The sequence below is a fragment of the Pelecanus crispus genome, chromosome 2 (assembly GCF_030463565.1).
Source record: "Pelecanus crispus isolate bPelCri1 chromosome 2, bPelCri1.pri, whole genome shotgun sequence".
Taxonomy (NCBI): domain Eukaryota; kingdom Metazoa; phylum Chordata; class Aves; order Pelecaniformes; family Pelecanidae; genus Pelecanus; species Pelecanus crispus.
The window spans coordinates 19,222,712-19,243,413 of record NC_134644.1 but is presented as its reverse complement, the minus strand read 5'-3'; the positions used below and the strand labels follow the sequence as shown (position 1 = coordinate 19,243,413).

The window sequence follows — 20,702 nt, the reverse complement described above, 5'->3', positions numbered from 1 at the left end:
TGTGTAGAAAGAAGTGAGACAGAGGCATCCACCTGACCAAATCGAATCCACTGACAGTATTGCAAAATATTTAAAGAGTCTGAATTGCCAGCACTGGAGAAGTAAAGGGGTCCTGGTCATGTTGCATGGAAGGGTGTCTGGCTTCTCATTTCCACAGTGATGAGGTAGAATGATGGCTTCTGGGACTGGTGGTTTTTTGGTTGTTTGTTTTTGTTTTGTATTCTGAAAACCATTTCCCTTACCACTTACAGCTCTGCTAATGCTTCATATTTGAAAATTCTGGTGCTGCTGCTGGAACTTTACTGTTACGATTTGTGCTGTGAAACTTAACTGTTCTGCTGTTCCCTGACTAAATTACAAAGGAAAAAAAATAAAATTGATGGCTTGTAAAGGAATGCTGTGCTGCTGCTCCAGTGACCTGTGTTTATAACCAAATCTCAGTGAAACACAGACCTAGATTACCTTGCTGCTTTCACAGCAATTTACTTTGACTTTACCTGACCCTGAGATAACGGCTTTCAGTCTTCAAATGATGTCGCACACACACAAAACATCCTATCAATTAGGAACTAGAATGCTATTTGGAAGGCACTTAAGGCGGAAAGAATATAAGTATAATCAAATGAAAAGTCCATCTTTGACATTTCCTTGTAGCCTGCCTTCAATGATGGCCAGTAGCACACAGTGCCAAAGCAGGGCAAGCATATGCTGATAGTTACCCAGCCTTTTTTCATCATCCAGTGATACCTATTTCAGTGACTTTCCATCATAGTGCAAAAGAGGAAAGTGCTTTCTTTTTTCAGGTGATAGACTGCAAACATAGGCTCAGGATGGAGCCACGCAGTCACCTTGTAACAGCTGTTTTAGTTTAACACTTTATTGCCTGTTAGTCGTTACAGCCTGTGTACCACCCTGCCTGTAACTAAGCCATTTTAAGCAACTGTGTGAGTGCTTCAAACTCACTATACCAACTCAGCTACTCACAGGGATTGAGGACCTTAAATCTAGTTCTTTAGGAGATAGTCACAGCTCTTTAAAATGGTACCACAATCAACTGTTTGCTCCTGCTTCTGTAACAGCCTTCAGCAAAAGAATGTATATATCCATACCTCAGCCATTCCGGAGAAGGCCAAGTCTCTTGGCTCAAATCTGTGTTTAATGGTGATTTAAGTTAGTTAGTGGACTCTGTATTGGAACAGCTGAGGCCTAGGTACACATGTCTTTTGTGGCGACCGTAATCTCTGGTAGATGAGCAGGGTGCAGTGAGGGTGCTAAACATCTTAAAGCACTGCAGTTGAATTCAGTAGAGTGCTTCAGTTTGAAGCCCTTAAATTATGAGAGTTCATCCCATGTCAGGGTGGGTGGTATGAAGAGTGCACATGCTTTTTGCTGTAGTCATTCAGTTGTGGGTAGAGTGATCTTTCATTGAGGTACAGAAACAAACAGTTGGCAGGCACTAATATCTTCAGCTGCTGCAGCTGTTTTGAAATTCATCATGTAATCATGTTTTTCACTTTTTATAAAAAAGCAAAGAAGTCTGGCATACCTTTGGCACTTCATGTTGGCTGTAAAATACATTGCAAACGTGAAAATACAGGGATATGTTCAGATAATTTTACACACGTGCCTTTGGTGTGTTTTGTTGTTTGGGTTTTTTTTTGTTAACAAACCAGGCACCAGTCAGTACTGCTGTCTTAACTTCTTTCTTCAGCATTATTCTACTTCTGTCCCATTCAAAAACATACTGTTAATGTACGGGGTCACAAAGCAACAGAATCAGAATTGCGGATACAATTTTAATATTTGTTTCTGTTAATTGCATTGCTTTGTCATGTTAACATTGCAGAAATACTAGCAGTAAGTGCCTTTGTCCCTTGCATAAAAATTTGTTCCTTATTTAGAAGAAAATAACAACTGCATTCATATTGGTCTTAATTGCCATTACCTGGTTCATAAAGGAAAGGAACAATTCGTTATACTGCATGGATTTGAGCACGTTTAGGAACTTACAGTGTTGGAAAATCCTAGGTCCACACAGTCAATGACAAAATCCCTGACATATGCTTGAGGAGAGACAGGAGAGAGAGAGGGAGGGAGAGAAAGAGAAGCCCTGTCTACATACAATATGGAGTGTTTCCTCTCCCCACAAATCTTACTTGCAAACTGAATTTGTAAATAAACCCAACTCAAGGGCATATTGTAATGAAAGTATCAGTAAGAATGAGAACAGCATGGAAGAACCATCATATGCAGAAATATAACCCCGTTCTTAGGGGTAGAGGCAGTTTGTGGTTCGTTATTTTCTTTTTTTGTTTTTTCTTTTTTTCACAATTTCCTCATTTCTCAGTTTAGCCAATGATGACCATGTGCCACAGCCATATTTGCATTTCCACTCACAGGATTGCAAAAGTTACACTTTGTATGCAGAGTTCTGCACTGAGAAATGTGCGAGCAACAGAAACCTTGTTACTTTACCAATGTATTGTGAACAAGCAAATATTATGATAAACAGAAAAGGAATGATGCCAGGCAATTTGAGAAAATTCAAAGCAAAACAGATGAAATGTGTGCTTATTTCCTGATGAGAGTTTGTTTGTTACATATACCAAAGAAAAACAAGCTCCCAAAGCAGTTTAGAACCCCAAACCTTCTTCCTCCTCTCAGAATTGTAAGGGTGTGGTTGCAAGACCTATATCTATTTTACTAAAGTTATTTCTTACTGTGGTGTTCTATTTGGTCTTATTAGCCATAAGCCAAAATCTCCACACAAAGCAATAAAGCATAACAAAACCAGAACAACAGCAAAATGTTGCACTGTGTTATGTATTATTCCTCATATGTACTGACCCTCTTCCAATTGTTAGGTTAAGAATGCACACATTTAAAATTCATCTTTCTTCAGTCAGCTTCATGACAGTTAAAAAAATAAAAAGCATTGACATTGATACACTTGAAACAAGTCCTATTAATGAGTTTCACATCAAAATTGAATTTGTTCTAACAATGATGTGCTTGGTTTTCATTTGTAGACATCGCGGGATCTGGCATGCTTCATTCAATTTGAGAATATGAATGTTTATTATGGTTCTCAACACAAAGTGAAATATAAGGCACCTACAGATCACTGCTTTGTCTTAAAGGTAATGTACAAGAAAAACAAGTTCTGCAAATGTCATACTCAGTTTCTTTTATACGTAAACATGTTTAAGTTTGAAGCTCCAGGGACCCTGATGAGATAGAATAGCTCCTGCAAAATCATGTCTGTTTTCTTCTTTGCTTCGTTGTTGATCATCAACATACCTTTAGAACCTTAATTTTAAGGACTGGTAGCTGGTAGTCCTATGATACATATCTACACTGCATCTATAAAGTTGTCTTCAAAACAAGGCTGAATATGCTTCCAGTGACTGACTGTTGAGGTGGCTGGACACATCTGGACAAATGGCACACAAGGCAGGTGTATGATGAGAAGACTGGCAGTCCCTAATGTTGACATTATGAACACTGTGGACTCTATACTAAAAAGCGTGTCTACTTTTTATTTGCAGTGTAGTCATACCTGTTGAGTGGTTTGTTGAACTGAGATGCAAAGTCTTGCAGGAATAGACATCTCAGATGACATATTTTATTGCACAACTATTTGTGGTAGGAGGGCAAAAGACGTTGTTCACCCACTCATGAAAATCAATCCTTGCTGTTGAAGTATCTCATTGCTGCCTCTCCAGGTACTACCACTGCCAATAGGCTGGGAATTCTGCATTCCTCTCAGGAAAGGAAGAGAAGCCCATGCTTTTCACATAGTTCAAATAGCAGAAATGGAGCTCTGAGGTTGCAGCAATAAGGCCTTGCTTGCTATCTGTCATTAATACAGATTTTAGAATACAGTGTGATTACTGTGGACAAGACAGGAGATAATCTTGTTGCTGCTTCGGTATTAAAGGCCTGCAGTGCAAACAAGGTATTAGAAAACACAGTATCTTGCCATCTCAGAAAAAAAGTATGGGAAATATTCACATCAGACATCACTTACAGTACCGCATTTCTGGCTGTAGCTGCACACTTACAGCACTTTTTTATTCAGTTTCAAAATGTCTGCTAGCCTAATTTACACATGGCCAAGCAGAAGTGGCTTATAGACCCAGACTTGTTTTCTGAAGCAGATGTATCTAATTAACACAGATGAGCAGTTTTAATACTATAGTTCTCCACAAAATGCTCTGCAAAAAACACTTTATCCTTTTTTGTAAAACAGTGGTGAGCCTTCTGAAGTTAACAGGTAAGCATTATTTCTGAAAAATACAACTTCTAATGAAAAAAAAGGAAAAGGGGAGCTGATTTAAAAAACAAAGGGAAATTGATTTTCTAAACAGATGACTGGTCAAAAAAGTATCTGACTAATTTAATAAGTTATTCACATTCCATTCAGATGGAACTAAAAGCATGGTTTCTGAAGTGTATGTAGCAATGTGTTTAACTGTTCACAATGATTAGGAAAATTTTCTGGACTTACTGTCATCTTTTGTGGAAAGAGGTATGCTATAAATAAGAACTTACACAAAAACAAGTCACAACTCAACTAAAATACTTGCTTTATTGGATGTGTGATGTTAGCACTGTACCCTCAACGTGAAATGTGAAGAACAACATCAAAAGCTCACTAGGGAAAGCTTTATGTGTAATAGGCCTATAAATGTAAGAAAGCTACTCAGCAAAACCGTTTGCTCTGATGATTCTAAAATGTGTTTGCAGTATACTAAAATAAACATCATATTGGTAAGATAATTATACCCGAGCAACACTACTTAGTGATGAATAGATTTTGTTACAGTGATTGTTCTTCATTTTAATTCCCACAAATCAGCATTTGGTAGGTTCCTGACAGGCTCGGTTTCAGACTTGGCTTCTTTTAAAAGTTGTCTCTTGCAGTGGCTGGAGTTGGTCAGGAAGTATGGGCAAGTATTGCTATCTTCAAATCTTCTGTTGTTTCAAAGGTGGAAGACTCCCACTTAGGGTGGCTTTCTGAGGGTGATGCAATGGAGAGTTTCATGTTTATTATAATTTCTCTACATTAATTTCAATTCTGTATATACCTTTTTGAAGGCATGGAGCTGAGATGAGTTCCGTTGTATTCTCTCTTACCTTTGGAGGTTGGAGCTGAGGATGTAATACATCTTGAGATCAGTGGGCTGAGGGAAAGAACGAAGTTAAATGTTGGCCTCTCTGATTGGATGCTTGGTGACACAAAAGTGTGTGGACAGGACCAGAGAGAATTTTTTTACACTTAGTCACATTTTGTTCCTGTCTGGTTTCATATGGAAGTCTCTCTTGCTGGGAGACACTTCACCTGAGATGTCAAAGGAAAACAAACCATCATCCTTGAGCTATTTCTCATCCTGCCATATTTTGAGAATAAAGTCCTCAAGATGAAATGACAGTACTTTTGGAGGCAGGTGCAGTGAGCAAAAGGCAATAGATTTAACAGGTAAACATTTGTCTTTATTATACTCATAACCTAGTAATTTTGAAAGAATTTGGATGCCCAGCTCAGTCCAAGCCAGATGGAAATTTCTCCACAGCCAAGGCTGCACTGCTGTGTCTTCACAGCTCTTCCATTCCCCTCTGTGTGTCTCAGGACAGTAAGCTCTGCAGAGGTTCTCTTCCAGCTACTTGCTTGTGTTGGCTGCAGGAGAAGATTATCTGTCTTTAAAGCAAATGGGGGAAAGTAATTGGAAGAGTAGCAGCCATGCCCATGCTAGCTCCTCACTGAGGGTGGCTGTAAATCAAAGGGATCTTCATGTTTTGGAAAATAGGTTAGTCGGCAGCCCTTATTAGCTCCAGCAAGCTGTAACGCCACTTGGAAAGTTTTTGAATAATAGCATATCACTACATTTTTTTAAAGAATTGTTGCTTTCTGAGGAACCCCTTAGGAACCGCTGTCCCAAAACAGAGAGCAGTCATCAGCCAAGTTACTTGCTCTGCTGTGTTTCGAACTTACCAAAAAAAACCTGCCCAGCTCAGAGGGAAGAGACCAGCTTGTACTTTATAGTGCAGGAGAAATGCAAGGACTTAGCAGCTTCAGCAGTATCTTGCATTTGTACTAGGTGGAAAATCCTGCTGAATTCAGAACCAGACATAATTTCCCAGCTTTGAGAATTGAGTTGCATTTATTTCTGACTGGTTAAGCTAATTGGCATCCTTATTTCAAGAATAGGGGAAATGCCCTTTGTTCATTCAAGAGGCAGCAAATGGCCAGTGAGGTGGGCTGATTTGGAGTTGAATATGGCCTCATGCTTGAAGGAAGCATACCTTCTTTTTCTCCCATCCCCATTTGAATGGTGAGCCTTCTAAACAAATAACTAGGCTAAAACCAGTAACATTTGTACCTGCCTTCAAAGGTCCTGTCTCATATTAGCAGAGAGGAAAGATACAACATCTCTTTTTACCTCCCCCCAACCTTGGTCATCTTTATGGTGTGTTTTTATGGAGGGAGGAGCCCTCGAGAGATTGTAAGAACGAGCAGAGCATTCCTGCTGTTTTTGCATCTATGTGCCAGGCATCACCAAGAACTTACAGGAAAGAGGAACCCTATAACTAATGTTAATCACAACCCTGGTGACTTGGTTTTAGCTAGAACAATGAGATTTCTTGGGTTGTCTGACACTGCCCTGAACTATATGGGCTTTTGTCTCAAAGTCTTCATGACATTTCTTTGGATGTTGCTTCACCTTGATCTCTCTGAATGAGATGCGGACTTTTTCTCCAGTTTCTTCTCTTACGCTACAGTCAAGTGAGGGGCTCACAGAGACAGTGAGCCTTTGGTCCTAGTGCCTGTCCTAGCTAACATGCTTCCAGTCACCAGGAGCCGGCAGCTCCCTCTGTCCTGTTTCTTTTTTAATCTAGCTGTTTAATGTCAACTTCAGTGGTCATACCTGGCTTACTTAGCTGATGCTGGCTTGGGTACTGGTGTTAGTGCAGCAACAAGAAGATCATGCACATTGTAGGCAGATTGCTTTGATACTTAGCCAGAAGCTGGGGTAGGTTTTGCAGCCTGTGATGTTGGAGCTGCACCTAGACTAGCTGTTTTAAACTAGCTCAAATGTAAATGTTCTTGGCTGCAGATCCATTCTGTAGGATGTTCCTCTTAGAGCTAGAGAAGCATGATGTGTTGTGAGTGCTCCTTGCCTACCATTTCTTCCCATTACATCAGCACCCCATTGTATAGCCTGTACCTCAGATGAAAAATGGGGAGTTTTTTGCTTTATTTGTTAACCATCAAGACACTGAGGCGATAATGGGGAAGAGGATGGTGTGCCAGAAACAGTTCAAAAGCACATCACAGCAAAAGAGAGAGCACTTCGCTGAGCTTACACAGGAGTTTTCTTTCAGGATGATTCAGGAGACAACTGCAGTAAGTGAACAAAAGAGCTGCTTCCTCATATTAGCTCCTCTCAGGCAGCAGAAAGCCCAGCTGGGACCAACCAAAAACCATAGCTGGCGGGTTGGTGTCGGAGAGCGGGATCACCTTTAGCTGTCCCTGTGCAGGAAACCAGAACCGATGTGGCTGGGTCCTGCAGATGAGAGTGCAGCCTGACACAGGGGCTCTGATGCAGCTGGCTTTCAGGAATCTTTAGGCTTTGGGGCAGCTATAAATCTTGAAGAACTGTTTTATTTCTCAGTAGCTACTTGGTCTGTGCTGAGCTATAACCTTAAATTGAATTGTTCTATACCACTGCTAAACAAGCCTTCCTCCCTCAAAGGAAGGCCCACATTTAAAAAAACAAAAAAACAATGCAAAGAACCCTCAACATATTGAAAATATTGCCTCTGAATAAGATAAATACTTCTGGAGCATCTGCTCTTGTAAACATGCAGATTCTTCCTATTTTCTACTCAGCCTAAATGTAATGCTTACAAAAACTTAAAGATGTCACCTTTCACTTTGACATCGGATAAAGTAAATCTTTTCTTAATAGAGACCTCCATATGCAGAAAAGAGGAAAGGAAAGGGCAGCCAAGTGTGAAAGAAGACTCTCACTCAAACTTGCATATGTCAAGGTCAGATCTGCCCTTCTGTTCCAGGCAGAGGAGGCGGGAGAGGGTAGCAGCATGGCTCTCCCTGCCACCCTGTGAAGAGTGATGGCCACTCCTGGGAGAGGAACAGCAAGGGAACAAAAATCTCTTTCACAGAAAAAGTTCACACACTTTCACAATTTCACACACTGCACACAGCAAGTGCGCAAGTTGGAGTGGTCTGGTTCCTCACAGTTGCCTTTGCATTTACAAATGTGAATTTTTATGCATAGGTTCCCTGTACATCTTCTCTTTCACCATCTCCTGCATTACATGGGGAATGCTGTGGAAATGGATGAGACCTTTTGTGCTTTATTTCATATTCCAAAGCCAAAAGCCTTCAAAACCAAGAGATTCCACCATGGAGGAAGGGGTCTATTCATCGTGCTAGCGACAGCATCCATTGCACTGAGCAGAAATTGTGAATGTAATTGGTTTTTTGTGCATTAAGAGTGTGTGTGTGTATGCACGCATGCTAGTCCAAGAGCTGGTTTTGTCACACCATGTTGAAAAATCTTTCAAAGCAGACAAATAGCAAGGTAATCTATATGCAAATTTACTGGTTTAGTCAGTCTGGTGTGCCTGTGACAAAGAGTGGATTTAATTATAGTTTATTGGTGCTGGTTGTGCTTGAGTAATCTGGAGGTAATGGTGCATAATGCTGAATTAATCTAGGATGAAAAAAAATGGTTTCCTGGGGATAAACTGAGACAAAGGCAAATCATCGTCTATTTCCACAGCTGGGTACATTTTCCTGTGCAGTCTAAACAGCTAAGTTTTCCTGGTGTCATTTGGAAACTATGATTTTTTTAAAAAAAATTCTAATGATCCAAAGAATTTTGGAAGTAGATTTTCAAGAAGAATAGCTTCTGTTTGTAACAGTGGCATCGTTCTAGCAGGTAATTTGCTATTTAGTCGCTCTGCTCCTGATTCAATCCTCCCTTGCACCCAGTATGCTCTGTCGCAGACTACATAATGTATTCAACACAATGACAGTTAAGAAGGTAGAAGGTGAGAATTAGCAGTGTAGGAGATAGCAAATGGTAGGAAGAAGATACAGAACAAATGGCTAGTGCAGAAAACAAGGCTAGGAGATTTTCTGTTTCTTTATGTGAAAGATTTGAAAACTGTCGTGTTAGCATGAATGCTTCATAGAAATATTTCAGAGTAGAATTCATTGCTAGATAAACTGAAAAAGCAAAAGCAGAAATACTGTTTATTACAGAACACTTTCAGATATGTGGGATTGCGGTCATAGTACATGCACACAGTTGTGCAAGATTAATGCATAAGCAATGGGGAGAATAAGGACAGAGAATGGACAGTGAGAAATGAATTATAATAGCTTTGAAAAATATTATTTGCTGCACAAAGCAGTCCTCTGGTTACAATGTCTATTACATATATTTTTAATGACCTAAAAATTTTGCCTCAGTCATTAGAGAAATGTAGGTCAAAAGAATAATTTCCTTGTAATACGACAGTTACTGTTTTATCTCTACAGTTCACACATGTCTTGAAAAGAACAGATAAGCCTGGTCATCTTAATGCAAGGAGTACACAGCATCAGAATTTGACCATGTTTAATAGTAGACAGCAAATTTGAACCACTTCAGGGTGATTTTTGAAAGGTGCTAAGTGTTAATTCTACTTGCAGTCATGGGAGCCAGAAGAGTCTCAGCTTTTCTGAGAAGCTGGCTCAACATAGCACAAGTTCATCAGTGAAGGATAAGATATCCAAAAACATTGACCATTTTGTGAAAATTTGGCCTAAAGCCAAAGCTTTTGATCCAAAGTTAGTCACTCTTTCTGTGCTTCTGTTGTTTCTGCCTCAGAGACTGAGCAATGATCCATATATTTAGGGCAAGGAATCCAATGAGATGCCTGAGTAACTTCAGTTTACTTTTCATCTTCAGTGTTGGAAGAAGGCAAAGCAAAAGAACGTTTTATTGGGATAATCTCTAATTTCATGCACACACGGCCTTTAGTCATTTTTTTTGGCCATAGAAACCACATTTTTCAGTTCCCATTTCTTCAGGTTTTCAATGTGTTCTATCTTTTTTTCCTTAGGCAAAGAGTTTACTTTATATCTGAAAATGTAATCTGTGCACAGATATTTTTTTAAACCTCTCCAGAAAATAAGGTATTTATATTCAAGTGCTTCTGCGTTCTTTATCTCTAGACAGTTGATACTTGTAGAGGAGACAGTAGGTCAGAGGAGAACACTAGATTCTGTTCCAAACTTTTCAGTGCTTTTCTGCGTGGAACACAGCACATCCCTTTGCAGCTTGATGTTTGACAGTTGTCTTTTATAATTCATGTTGGTGCTGCATGTTTCAGAGGCAAAGGTGATAAACCTATCAGAGGAGATGTTTTCAATTTGCTGTCAGATGATTTTAATGACCTTTTCAGGACATGGTATGCACCTTGTAACAAAACAATTTATCTGTCTCTCTGTGTGAGACGTGTGAGCTGTGGCATACTGAGGTTAGTGTCACTTTGCCTAAAAATACAGTATTTCTCACATGACTGTCATGATTAATATTGTTATGACCTCTATTAGTCTCACAGAGAGGTTATTACAGGGGCTATGAATCTAGTTTAACAGAAACAGACTTGCGTAGTGACTACAACTCTTTACGTCTGTGTGCTGTACTAAACAACTATCCTGAAACGCAGGAGCTGTGAGAGGAGGAAATTGGTTCACACGGATCTTCACACCCAGTCATCATTTCCAGGGACTTTCAGCTGGCCAGATTCTTCTCTGAATTGATTATCCTGAGTCAGCATTTTTATGTACTATCTAATAGATTTTGCATGTGACCTGAAGTTTTTAGTGGAGAGTCAAGCTTGTAAAGGTCACTGTTGACAGCAGAGGCTTCTGCCATTTGAACTGCTGAAGTAATTTCACTACGGTACGGTTCTTCCCAAGCGAGCAAGCTGCTGGGGTGGGGTGTGACAGTTCTTGGCTGAAACACTACACCTTCCTATCCCAAGTAGCACGCTTCATGCATCTAAAAGCCACAGGAAGCCAAATGCCTCCATCTGACGCACTTTCTAATAAACTTTTACAGGTATAAACCTTCAGTATTAAGCTTGGTGCTGCTGGTGTTTGGTCCTGTGGTCTGGACTTGCACACAGCTGAGCAGGCAGCCTCTGCACTGGCAGCATGCAACAGTCCTCCTTAGACCTGATCCAAAGCCCAGGAAAGGTAATGGGAATATTTCCAGTCAACCTCAGTGGGCTGTGGGTCCAGTACAAAGTTATGTTTTACGTGTCATTGGTAAATTAAAGAGAGCCAGTGCTGTTGCTGCTTCCTGGAAGGTAAGAGACAATACAGTTCTTAGCTGAAGTGAAGATACAGACTGCCTGCATGGCTTTGAGGTGTTTAACCTTCTTTATGAGAGCTGGGTGTTCAGCAGCTTGCTAGTTTGGACTCTAATTGACAGAATATACTTGTGACTCTGCATTTACTCATGGTTGCTGATTGGAGTAATTTAATCAAGGAACTGATAAGGGTAATTTGGAATAGGCCCCACTGGTGAATGTCACTAGTTAAGATGGATTGCCCAGTGGAGACAATAGCTAATAAAAGATAGGGTAGAGGGTAGGCAGTAAATAACTCCTATGTTGTCCAGTGTGGGACACTCTAGCCTTGTTCACTGACAGTTCCCTCTCAACTTCTCAGGATGGTGAGAACCCCACAGTCCCAAAATATTCATAGACAGGGTAAGCAGTGAGGTGAGGAAGCTTGCTGATGATGCTATGTTATTCAGATCATCGAGGAAAGGGCAGACTGAAGAGTTCTGGAAGGGCCTTGTGAGGCTGAGGTTCTGGGCAATAAAATTATAAATAACATACAGTCTAGGTATACACACAGTAGTGTGCATAGGGACAAAAGGGATCAGAACTTCACCTGTGAAATTACTAACTTTGAGCTGAGCTATACCATTCAGGAGCAAGATGCTGATATGGTATATAACTTGGTGAAAGCTTCGTTTCAGTGCTCAATAGTGGTCAGATATGTAAGTCAAGCATTAGGAACGATTAGGAAAGGCATAGAAGAGAAAACAGCGAACATTGCCATACCATGTGTATGGTTTCCCCTCACCTGTGCAGTTCTGGCCCTCTTGTCTCAAAGAGGATATAATCTTGGAAAAGGATTGAGGAGCAGCAAGGATAAACAAAGGTAAGGAACGACTTTCACTTGAAGAATGACCGCAGAGACTAAAAGCCTGTAGGCTGGAAAGGAGACAACTTGCCAGGCATATGATGCAGATCTCTAGGCGCAGGAGTGGCACAGAGAGGTGTGGATAGGGGTCAGCCTTTCAGTGTCTCTTCCAAAACAAGAATGTTACACAAAGCTAGTAGCAGTCAGGTTCAGAGTGAAAGGAGGTGGTTCTTCATAGAATGCGTAGCAGACTTGGGAAAATTGTTGCTAAAAGATGTTGTGGATGTCAGAACTCTCTCTGGGCTCAATAAAAAGCTGAAGAAGTACCTGGAGGAGAAATTCGTTGAAAAGCCTAAGTACGGAGAAACCCCATCTGGCTCAGAAAATCCCCTGACCTGAAAATAGTTGCAGACAGGGAGAGTACAGAGAAGGAAGTATCATATATGCTTGTCTTGTTCTTTCTCTTCCCTCAATATCCATTTGTGGCCACTGTCAAAGTCTGGATACTGGGTTCAGGGACCTTTGATCTGACACAGTACAGGTGTTCTTGTGAAACTGGTATTTCTGTAGGGTGCCCCAGAGGAGAGGTCTGCAGCAGCCCCTCTGAGCTCCGCAGCAGTAGATCCCCATGGCAGGGCTGTATCTATGTGCAGCACCACTACCTAGCTTGCTCTATGCCATGTCCTCCTCTGCCTTGTTTATGCAGTGTGCACTTTCTTCCAGGTGTTGCATGAATTATCAGTTAAATTATAGAAGTCTTTTTCTTGTAATAAGAAACTATTGGTAGGTGTGATGTTTGAAAATGAGGGGAGGTATGTAGACCCATTGGACTTTGTTGTCATGTAAAAGGAGGAGGAAAAAAAAAATCCTTGCTTTTTTCATTTTTGAAAGCTTTGGGTGCCATCTGCTGGGTTCAGTAGGACCTTACACACTGGAGCAAAATTGCTGGTTGACGGTTTAAAAGTGCTTGAAGAATTGAATTTACCCAGGGTTGCAGTGTCTTTGTTAGCACCTCCTGGTTCTTTTGGTTCTGTTGGTGATAACGTAACCCAGGTCTGTGGGATGTACTCAGCCACATAGTGTTTGCAGAAAAATGGCGAACACTATGACCTGTGCGAGCAGCTGAGTTCAAACACACAGGGAGCTGTAACGCAGTTACCCATAGCATTGCCTTGGGACACATGTCACTGTCTGTGAGACCCCTCAAGAGTAGTAGCCCTTTGTTTTTCATTTCCTCACAGTTATCTCCCTAGTGTGTTCACTCTCGCTCCATAATTTGATAATACAGGGGTTTGGCAGCAATACTGGCTTGCGTGGTCCCATCCTCTCATCCATCCCTTGCTACTTGTTCTCTCCCAAAGCTACAGTGCCCCTTATCCCCATGCTGTATGTGAGGCCATGTTGTGTACTGCTGGGTTTAAAAAAAATAACCCAAAACTATGGCATGATGAAATGGGTTATATTTAACCCAGACCAGTTCCTTTCATTTTTGAATCACGATGTGGCCTCATGAACAGTTGGGTCTGCTCAAGCAAGGGAAGCCTTGTGTCTGCAGTGCTGAGGGGGTGGCAGGGACACGTGGCTGAGGAGCAAGACCTCTGTATTCAGCTCTGCTTTTGAACCCCTGGATCACCCAGCAGTGGCCAGGGTTTGGCCTTCATGCCAGGGACATCCCAGCCACCAGCAGGCATCTGTGAGGAGACATCGGGCACCTACATCAGCCCAGGGCTGGTGGTCTGCTCACAGCACTCTGTGCTGCGAGGGATCCTGCTGAGTTCCTCACGTCCAGCACTGCTCTGCTTTGGGGTCTTAACGATATGTATAAAACCAGGGTCCTTGCTGCTAGGTGGAGGTATGCTTTGAATTTTCAACTGCACAGGCTGAAAAGAGAGAGGTTTGACAACAGTGAATCCTTGGAGCATATTTGTCTGCTTTTTTGTGCATTCACAATATTTCCCTAACTGTGCACCTATAACTCATAAGAACGTAACAACCCCATGCAGCGCTACAGGCTTGGGGAAGAGTGGCTGGAAAGCTGCCTGGCGGAAAAGGGCCTGGAGGTGTTGGTTGACAGCCGGCTGAACATGAGCCAGCAATGTGCCCAGGTGGCCAACAAGGCCAACAGCATCCTGGCTTGTATCAGGAATAGTGTGGCCAGCAGGAGCAGGGAAGTGATTGTTCCCCTGTACTCGGTGCTGGTGAGGCTGCACCTGGAATACTGTGTCCAGTTTTGGGCCCCTCAGTACAAGAAAGACATTGAGGTGCTGGAGTGTGTCCAGAGAAGGGCAACAAAGCTGGTGAAGGGTCTGGAGAGCAAGTCTTATGAGGAGCAGCTGAGGGAACTGGGGTTGTTTAGTTTAGTCTGGAGAAGAGGAGGCTGAGGGGAGACCTTATTGCTCTCTACAACTACCTGAAAGGAGGTTGTAGTGAGGTGGGTGTTGGTCTCTTCTCCCAAGTAACTAGCGATAGGACGAGAGGAAATGGCCTCAAGTTGCACCAGGGGAGGTTTAGGTTGGATATTAGGAGAAATTTCTTCATGGAAAGAGTAGTCAAGCATTGGAACAGGCTGCCCAGAGAGGTGGTGGAGTCCCCATCCCTGGAAGTGTTCAAAAAACGGGTAGACGTGGCACTTTGGGACATGGTTTAGTGGACATGGTGGTGTTGGGTTGATGGTTGGACTGATGATCTGAGAGGTCCTTTCCAACCTTAATGATTCCTAGTTTTACTTTCATGAAAAAATAATCCAGCCACCAAGCCAGGAAACATGAAATTAATTATTACTCTACCCTTAATTGGTTTAGTGTTGGACTTGGTAGTGTTAGGCTAATGGTTGGACTTGATGATCTTAAAGGTCTTTTCCAACCTAAACAATTCTGTGATTCTATAATATAAATAGAAATGAACACATAAATGAGGGATAATGAAGCCTTTTTCTTTGGTTTCATTCTTTTCCTTGCATATCAAAAGATGGCAGTATATTATTCCATCCAAGCTGCTAAAGACTTACAGCCTTCTCTGCTGTAGCAGGGGAACCAAATTCTTTCAGAGTCTTAGAGAGGATGTTCAGTCTCAGGCAAGTAGGGAGCCTGGCATTTTGGTGATCTTTGAGTTGCAATGGTACATCACCACATACCAATACTACGTTGATCAGTAAGGGGAAGAGATCCTAAATTTTGTCCAAAAGAACAAAAAAAGTTTAAAAATTGTAAAAGTTTCTTGTACAAACAAATGAAAAAGATTACTTCTGATGGTGTTGCATTTTGAATGATCCTCTATCTAGAACACATGGCAGTTTTACATAACTGTTGGCAAACAACAGCAAGAGTAAAGCAGAAGAAAAACATATAGGAAGAAAGCTAGAACTTGGCCCAAAGAAAGGCAGTCAGTTAGAAGAAAAAATCTGTTTCAGCTAAGAGTTTGTGCTTAAATAAATTTAACATACTCTTTGAAAACTAATCATGTTCAGCATTCAGTCTGGATGCCTTACATATGACAAGCCACAATGAGAAACAGACTTCCTTCCAGTGTTTATACATTGAGTGTTAGACCTTGAACCATAGCATTTGTAGACTTCATTGAACTCTATATCACTATTAGATTTCTATAGCCCTTGAATTCATATTACAATGCATTAAAATTATTTCAAAGAAATGCTGCCAGTGGCAACTCATGTATAGTTCATAATCACCATCTTGTTTATATTTTCTTATACTCTGTTTTTGCTGCTGCTCTTTTTTTTTCCCCCAAATCATCTCCATGTTAACATGATGCCTATAGGCAGTGTTCTCACCAAGGTCACTGTGTGGTGCCTTCATACTTTTGTGTAGTGATTTGATTTCTGTATTTGTCTTATTTTATGAATTAATATATTTCAGCACCCCCAGATTCAAAAGGAGTCACAATATATCAAGTACTTATGCTGCGATGATCAAGCAACCCTGCATCAGTGGGTAACAGGAATAAGAATTGCCAAGGTGAGATTAAAAGTAAATTTAGTTAACTATGTTTTCTGTAAAATCCTGTCTTTCTCAGGATACTGACTGTCATCACCTCAACTGGAAATACTGTGTCAAGAAGGGACATTCATGCTAACGTTACCATAGAAAGAAGGAGCAGAAGGGCGTGACCAGGATGGATTTGCTGAATACTCCTGTGCCCTAGTTATCAGTGTTCTTCTCATTAACATGGGGGGTGAATTCTGTAGCTATAAAACTCACGTACTCGTAAAACTTCCTCCACAGTTATCTGGCACAATAATAATAATACGTTGTGGCTAAAGATGTGCAAGCTCTGGTCAGTCCAGCTGTGACATTTCAGACAGTTCTGCCCAATTTGTCTGCCTCACCCTCTTCAAAAACATCCTAATTCACAGCCCATTGTGTTTTGCACAAAGCATTAAGGGAGATGGTTTTATACATAGCCCAGTATACTGGCTGTACCTGGCTATACAGACCTGCTCCTGTTAGGTATATATTCTTTTCTTCCAGTTCTCCTGCAGGGTGACATCCAACAAAGGTGTAGGGTGAACATCAAATTATTTTGTGTCTCACACTGACCGAGCTGTTTGCTCTAGGGCCCAGGATTCAGTGTCCCAAGTCTCCAGTCTGAAAATTTAATACTTGGAAAGCATTGGAAGAAGATATTTATTGAGAGCAGTTGGTTTTAAAGCCAAGGTTCAAGATGTTTACAGATACTGAAACAAACATAAAATGTGAGAATGATATCAGTAGGACTGTGTTTGGTCATGGGATTCATGTTTTATTGTGCTGTACGGAGATGCTTTCCATCTGGCCCTATACAAAAATAGGCACACCACTTGTAGAAAGCTACTAACAAAACTGGATAGGAAGGAATGGGATCAGAAAAGTTGTCTGAGAGCAAAATGAATGCTTGGCCTATGTTGAGCTTAACACCATGCTTATTGTATTGTTTTGATTGTTTTGCAGTATGGCAAGATGCTATATGACAATTACAAATGTGCAGTGAAGAAAGCTGGCTTGTCCTCTCGGTGGGCAAATCAAGGAACAGTGGAACCAGCTGCCTCTGCAGGATCCTTATCAGCAGGTACTGATGCTGTCGCAGCAGTTGGAATCACATTTATTGCCCTCTTCTGTCATCATCAATGTTGCACATAGTCTTTGTTCAGACAACTATCCCATTGTTTCAGCAAGATAATATCTTGTTCTAGACAGCCCAGTGTAGCTCTGATCTAGAGCTAGCAGCAGAGCTGTCACTTTAAAGTTAGAACTGGAAGAATACAAAGACAGCCCACAAAAGGTCAGTTTAAATCTGCATAATTTAATAAGGTATTTTTCTGATGGCACTTGAATACAAATCCTTTATCCCCCCCTCTACATTTTATGGACTGATGGTCCATGTGTTGAAGTTTTCTGTTTGCCCATGCCTACACTGGCTCTGTCGGAGCTTTTCTTCCAATGAGTAAAAGGGATGAGTGGGATATTCTGAGAATGATAATTTCAGAAAGAGATTATTATCAGGTGAGCCACTCTCATTCCCAGCTTTTTACTAATTTGCATGATAACAACGTGGGTGGTAGGAGAAGGACACAGAAGAAGAAAGGACTGGTTATTTTCTAACTTTACTTTTCCAGTAGCTTCATCATACTGCTGTGACCTATTTTATCATTGTACAGATACAACAGAGCATGATACTAACTGTAACTTGCATGAGTGTTTTTAGTTTACATGCTGAAGATATGCTTTATTAGGAAGGACATGCTGGCCAAGTACTTACTGTCATAAGACAGGCAAAGTCAAAATGTTGGCAGTTAATATTCTGACTTCTCATGTAGAAATCCTCCAAACACCTTTCCAAGGATTCACTTGGCCTTTTCTCAATACGTGTGAGAAGGGGGTGGTCTTTCTACTATTCCTTGGAGTCAAATCATGGCAATAAATGCACATTTGGGGTGGCGAGACCAAGTAACAGACTGTTTCGAGATCAGGGGATTTTCTGATGGTTGTGCATGGGGGTACTTTAGCGACGTGGATGAGACAGTCATGGAGCATTTTGTATTCTGGTGCTGACGGCAGTAGAGAGGTGGCTGGCCAGTGGGGCTCCATGCTGGTGCTACAGTCTGTACTGGATATGGGCAGGATCAAGGCCTTGTAAAGTATATATGCATCTGTATAACTTCAGCTCCTGACTAGAATCCAGGAACACTGCATGTGATCATAAAATAGACTGTTAATCTTAACTAATGGATCCCATTAAGTGGTTAAGTAGCCTGGAAAGATTTTAGTTAACGTATGTTGTCTCTATGGCAATTTTTGTGAAGGATGATTAGCGTTCTAATTGAGGCAAGTCGCTGTGATTCTTGCTGTCCTACAGTTATCATTACTGCCCTATATAAAACCTGGGGCCCGACTATAGTACTGTAACCTGAACTGCCTGACTGTGAGCAGTTGTTGGCTCGTGTTTTGGAAATGGAACAAAACATGTTTTCTTCTGTTCTGTTCTCAAATGGCTGTATAGCCATTTGTATGGGCTGATTTCAGTATAGGCTAAAATCTTCTATAGAAAACTACAGTCCTGTGTGAGCATAGCAGGGGGCTGTACTTTATTAACTTCAGTGGCAGCCAAAAGCAGTGCTCAGGAAGGCAGGTGGAACTTCCGTTCTCGTATCTCATGTAGCCTGTATATCCCGGTCACGCTGCTGTAGCCTACATTTGTGTGTTCGCGTATACCCCAAACTGTATTGTCCGTGGTTCTGAAGTGTCCCAAGTGCCAGGTGCATCTCAGGCAAAATACGTTGTTTGCCTCTCTGCCTCAGTATGTGTGTATTTGGACACTAAAAAAACAGTGTGTGTATTGTGTATAGTGTATTGTGCCAGCACGATATCATGATGTTTGAAAGATGAAGGGTGTTGCTTTATTCAGATGTTCCATAGCACTACAAAGTTCAATATTTTGCACTATATATCTTGGGTATCTGTATTTTGCATTATACTTGTACTACTTTTTTTTTTTTTTTCCTTAAACAAATATTAATTCAACATAAAATTTTGGAGAAATTGACTTGCAAAGAATACTGTAACTTCAACCACCCCAACATTTGCTGGAAAAGCAACATGGCGAGCTGTAGGCAATCCAGGAGATTCCTGGAATGCATAGACGACAACTTCCTAAGCCAGGTAATAGACACCCCTACCCGAGGGGACTCAATACTGGATCTGATGGTCACCAATGCAACTGAGCTCATCGGTGATGTCAAGACTGGAGGCAACTTGGGCTGCAGTGATCACGCGTTGGTGGAGTTCACGCTCCTGAGGGACATGGGAAAAGCGAGGAGTGCAGTCAGGACCCTAAATTTTAGGAAAGCAAACTTCCAGCTCTTCAAGGAGTTAGTCAGAAGGACCCCCTGGGAGACGGTCCTCAGGAACAGGGGAACGGAACAGAGTTGGCAGATCTTTAAGGACACCTTCCATAGAGCACAAGAGCTATCAGTCCCCAAGTGTAAAAAATCAGGCAAGGAAGGGAAGAGACCAACATGGCTGAGTCGAGACCTGCTGGTCAAACTCAAGAGTAAGAGGGAACTGCACAGGCAGTGGAAGCAGGGACAGGTGTCCTGGGAGGCGTACAGGGAAACGGCCCAGTTGTGTAGGGAGGACGTCCGGAAGGATGGAGTTGAATTTGGCAAGGGACATAAAGAATAACAAGAAGGGCTTCTACAGGTATATCAACCAGAAAAGGAAGGTTAAAGAAAGCGTACCCGCCCTGATGAACAAGAAAGGTGAACTTGTATCAACGGACGAGGAGAAGGCTGAGGTACCCAACAACTTCTTTGCCTTGGTCTGCACCGGCAACCTCTCTCCTCACCCCTCCCAAATCGATGGACCAAAAGATGGGGACCAGGAGGGTAAAGCCCCTCCCACTGTAAGGGAAGATCAGGTTCGAGACCACCTGAAGAACCTCAATGTACACAAGTCTATGGGACCTGATGAGATGCATCCCAGAGTCCTGAGAGAATTGGCTGACGTAGTTGCCAAGCCACTCTCCATGATATTTGAAAAGTCATGGCAGTCAGGTGAAGTCCCTGCTGACTGGAAAAAGGGGAATGTTGTGCCCATTTTTAAAAAGGGAAGAAAGGAGGACCCTGGGAACTATTGACCTGTCAGCCTCACCTCTGTGCCTGGGAAGATCATGGAGCAGATCCTCCTAGAAGATATGCTCAAGCACATGGAGGACAGGGAGGTGATTTGAGACAGCCAGCATGGCTTCACCAAGGGCAAGTCCTGCCTGACCAACCTAGTGGCTTTCTGTGAAGGAGTAACTGCATCAGTGGACAAGGGAAAAGCAATGGATGTCATCTACTTGGATTTCTGTAAAGCGTTCGACACAGTCCCCCACAACATCCTTCTCTCTAAATTGGAGAGATATGGGTTTGATGGGTGGACTGTTCGATGGATAAGGAATTGGCTGGATTGTCACATCCAGAGGG

The 20,702-nt window shown here is 41.8% G+C and overlaps 1 protein-coding gene across 2 annotated transcripts in view; it reads left to right on the top strand.

Moving 5' to 3' along the window:
* Nucleotides 1–20,702, top strand: part of APBB1IP (amyloid beta precursor protein binding family B member 1 interacting protein) — a 73,591-nt gene that overhangs the window by 46,437 nt on the left and 6,452 nt on the right. For both annotated transcript variants that reach the window (XM_075705563.1, XM_075705562.1), the window contains exons 10-12: nt 3,030–3,140; nt 16,117–16,215; nt 17,188–17,305. In XM_075705563.1, the coding sequence (XP_075561678.1) occupies nt 3,030–3,140; nt 16,117–16,215; nt 17,188–17,305 (328 nt within the window). The remainder of the gene's footprint in view (nt 1–3,029; nt 3,141–16,116; nt 16,216–17,187; nt 17,306–20,702) is intronic.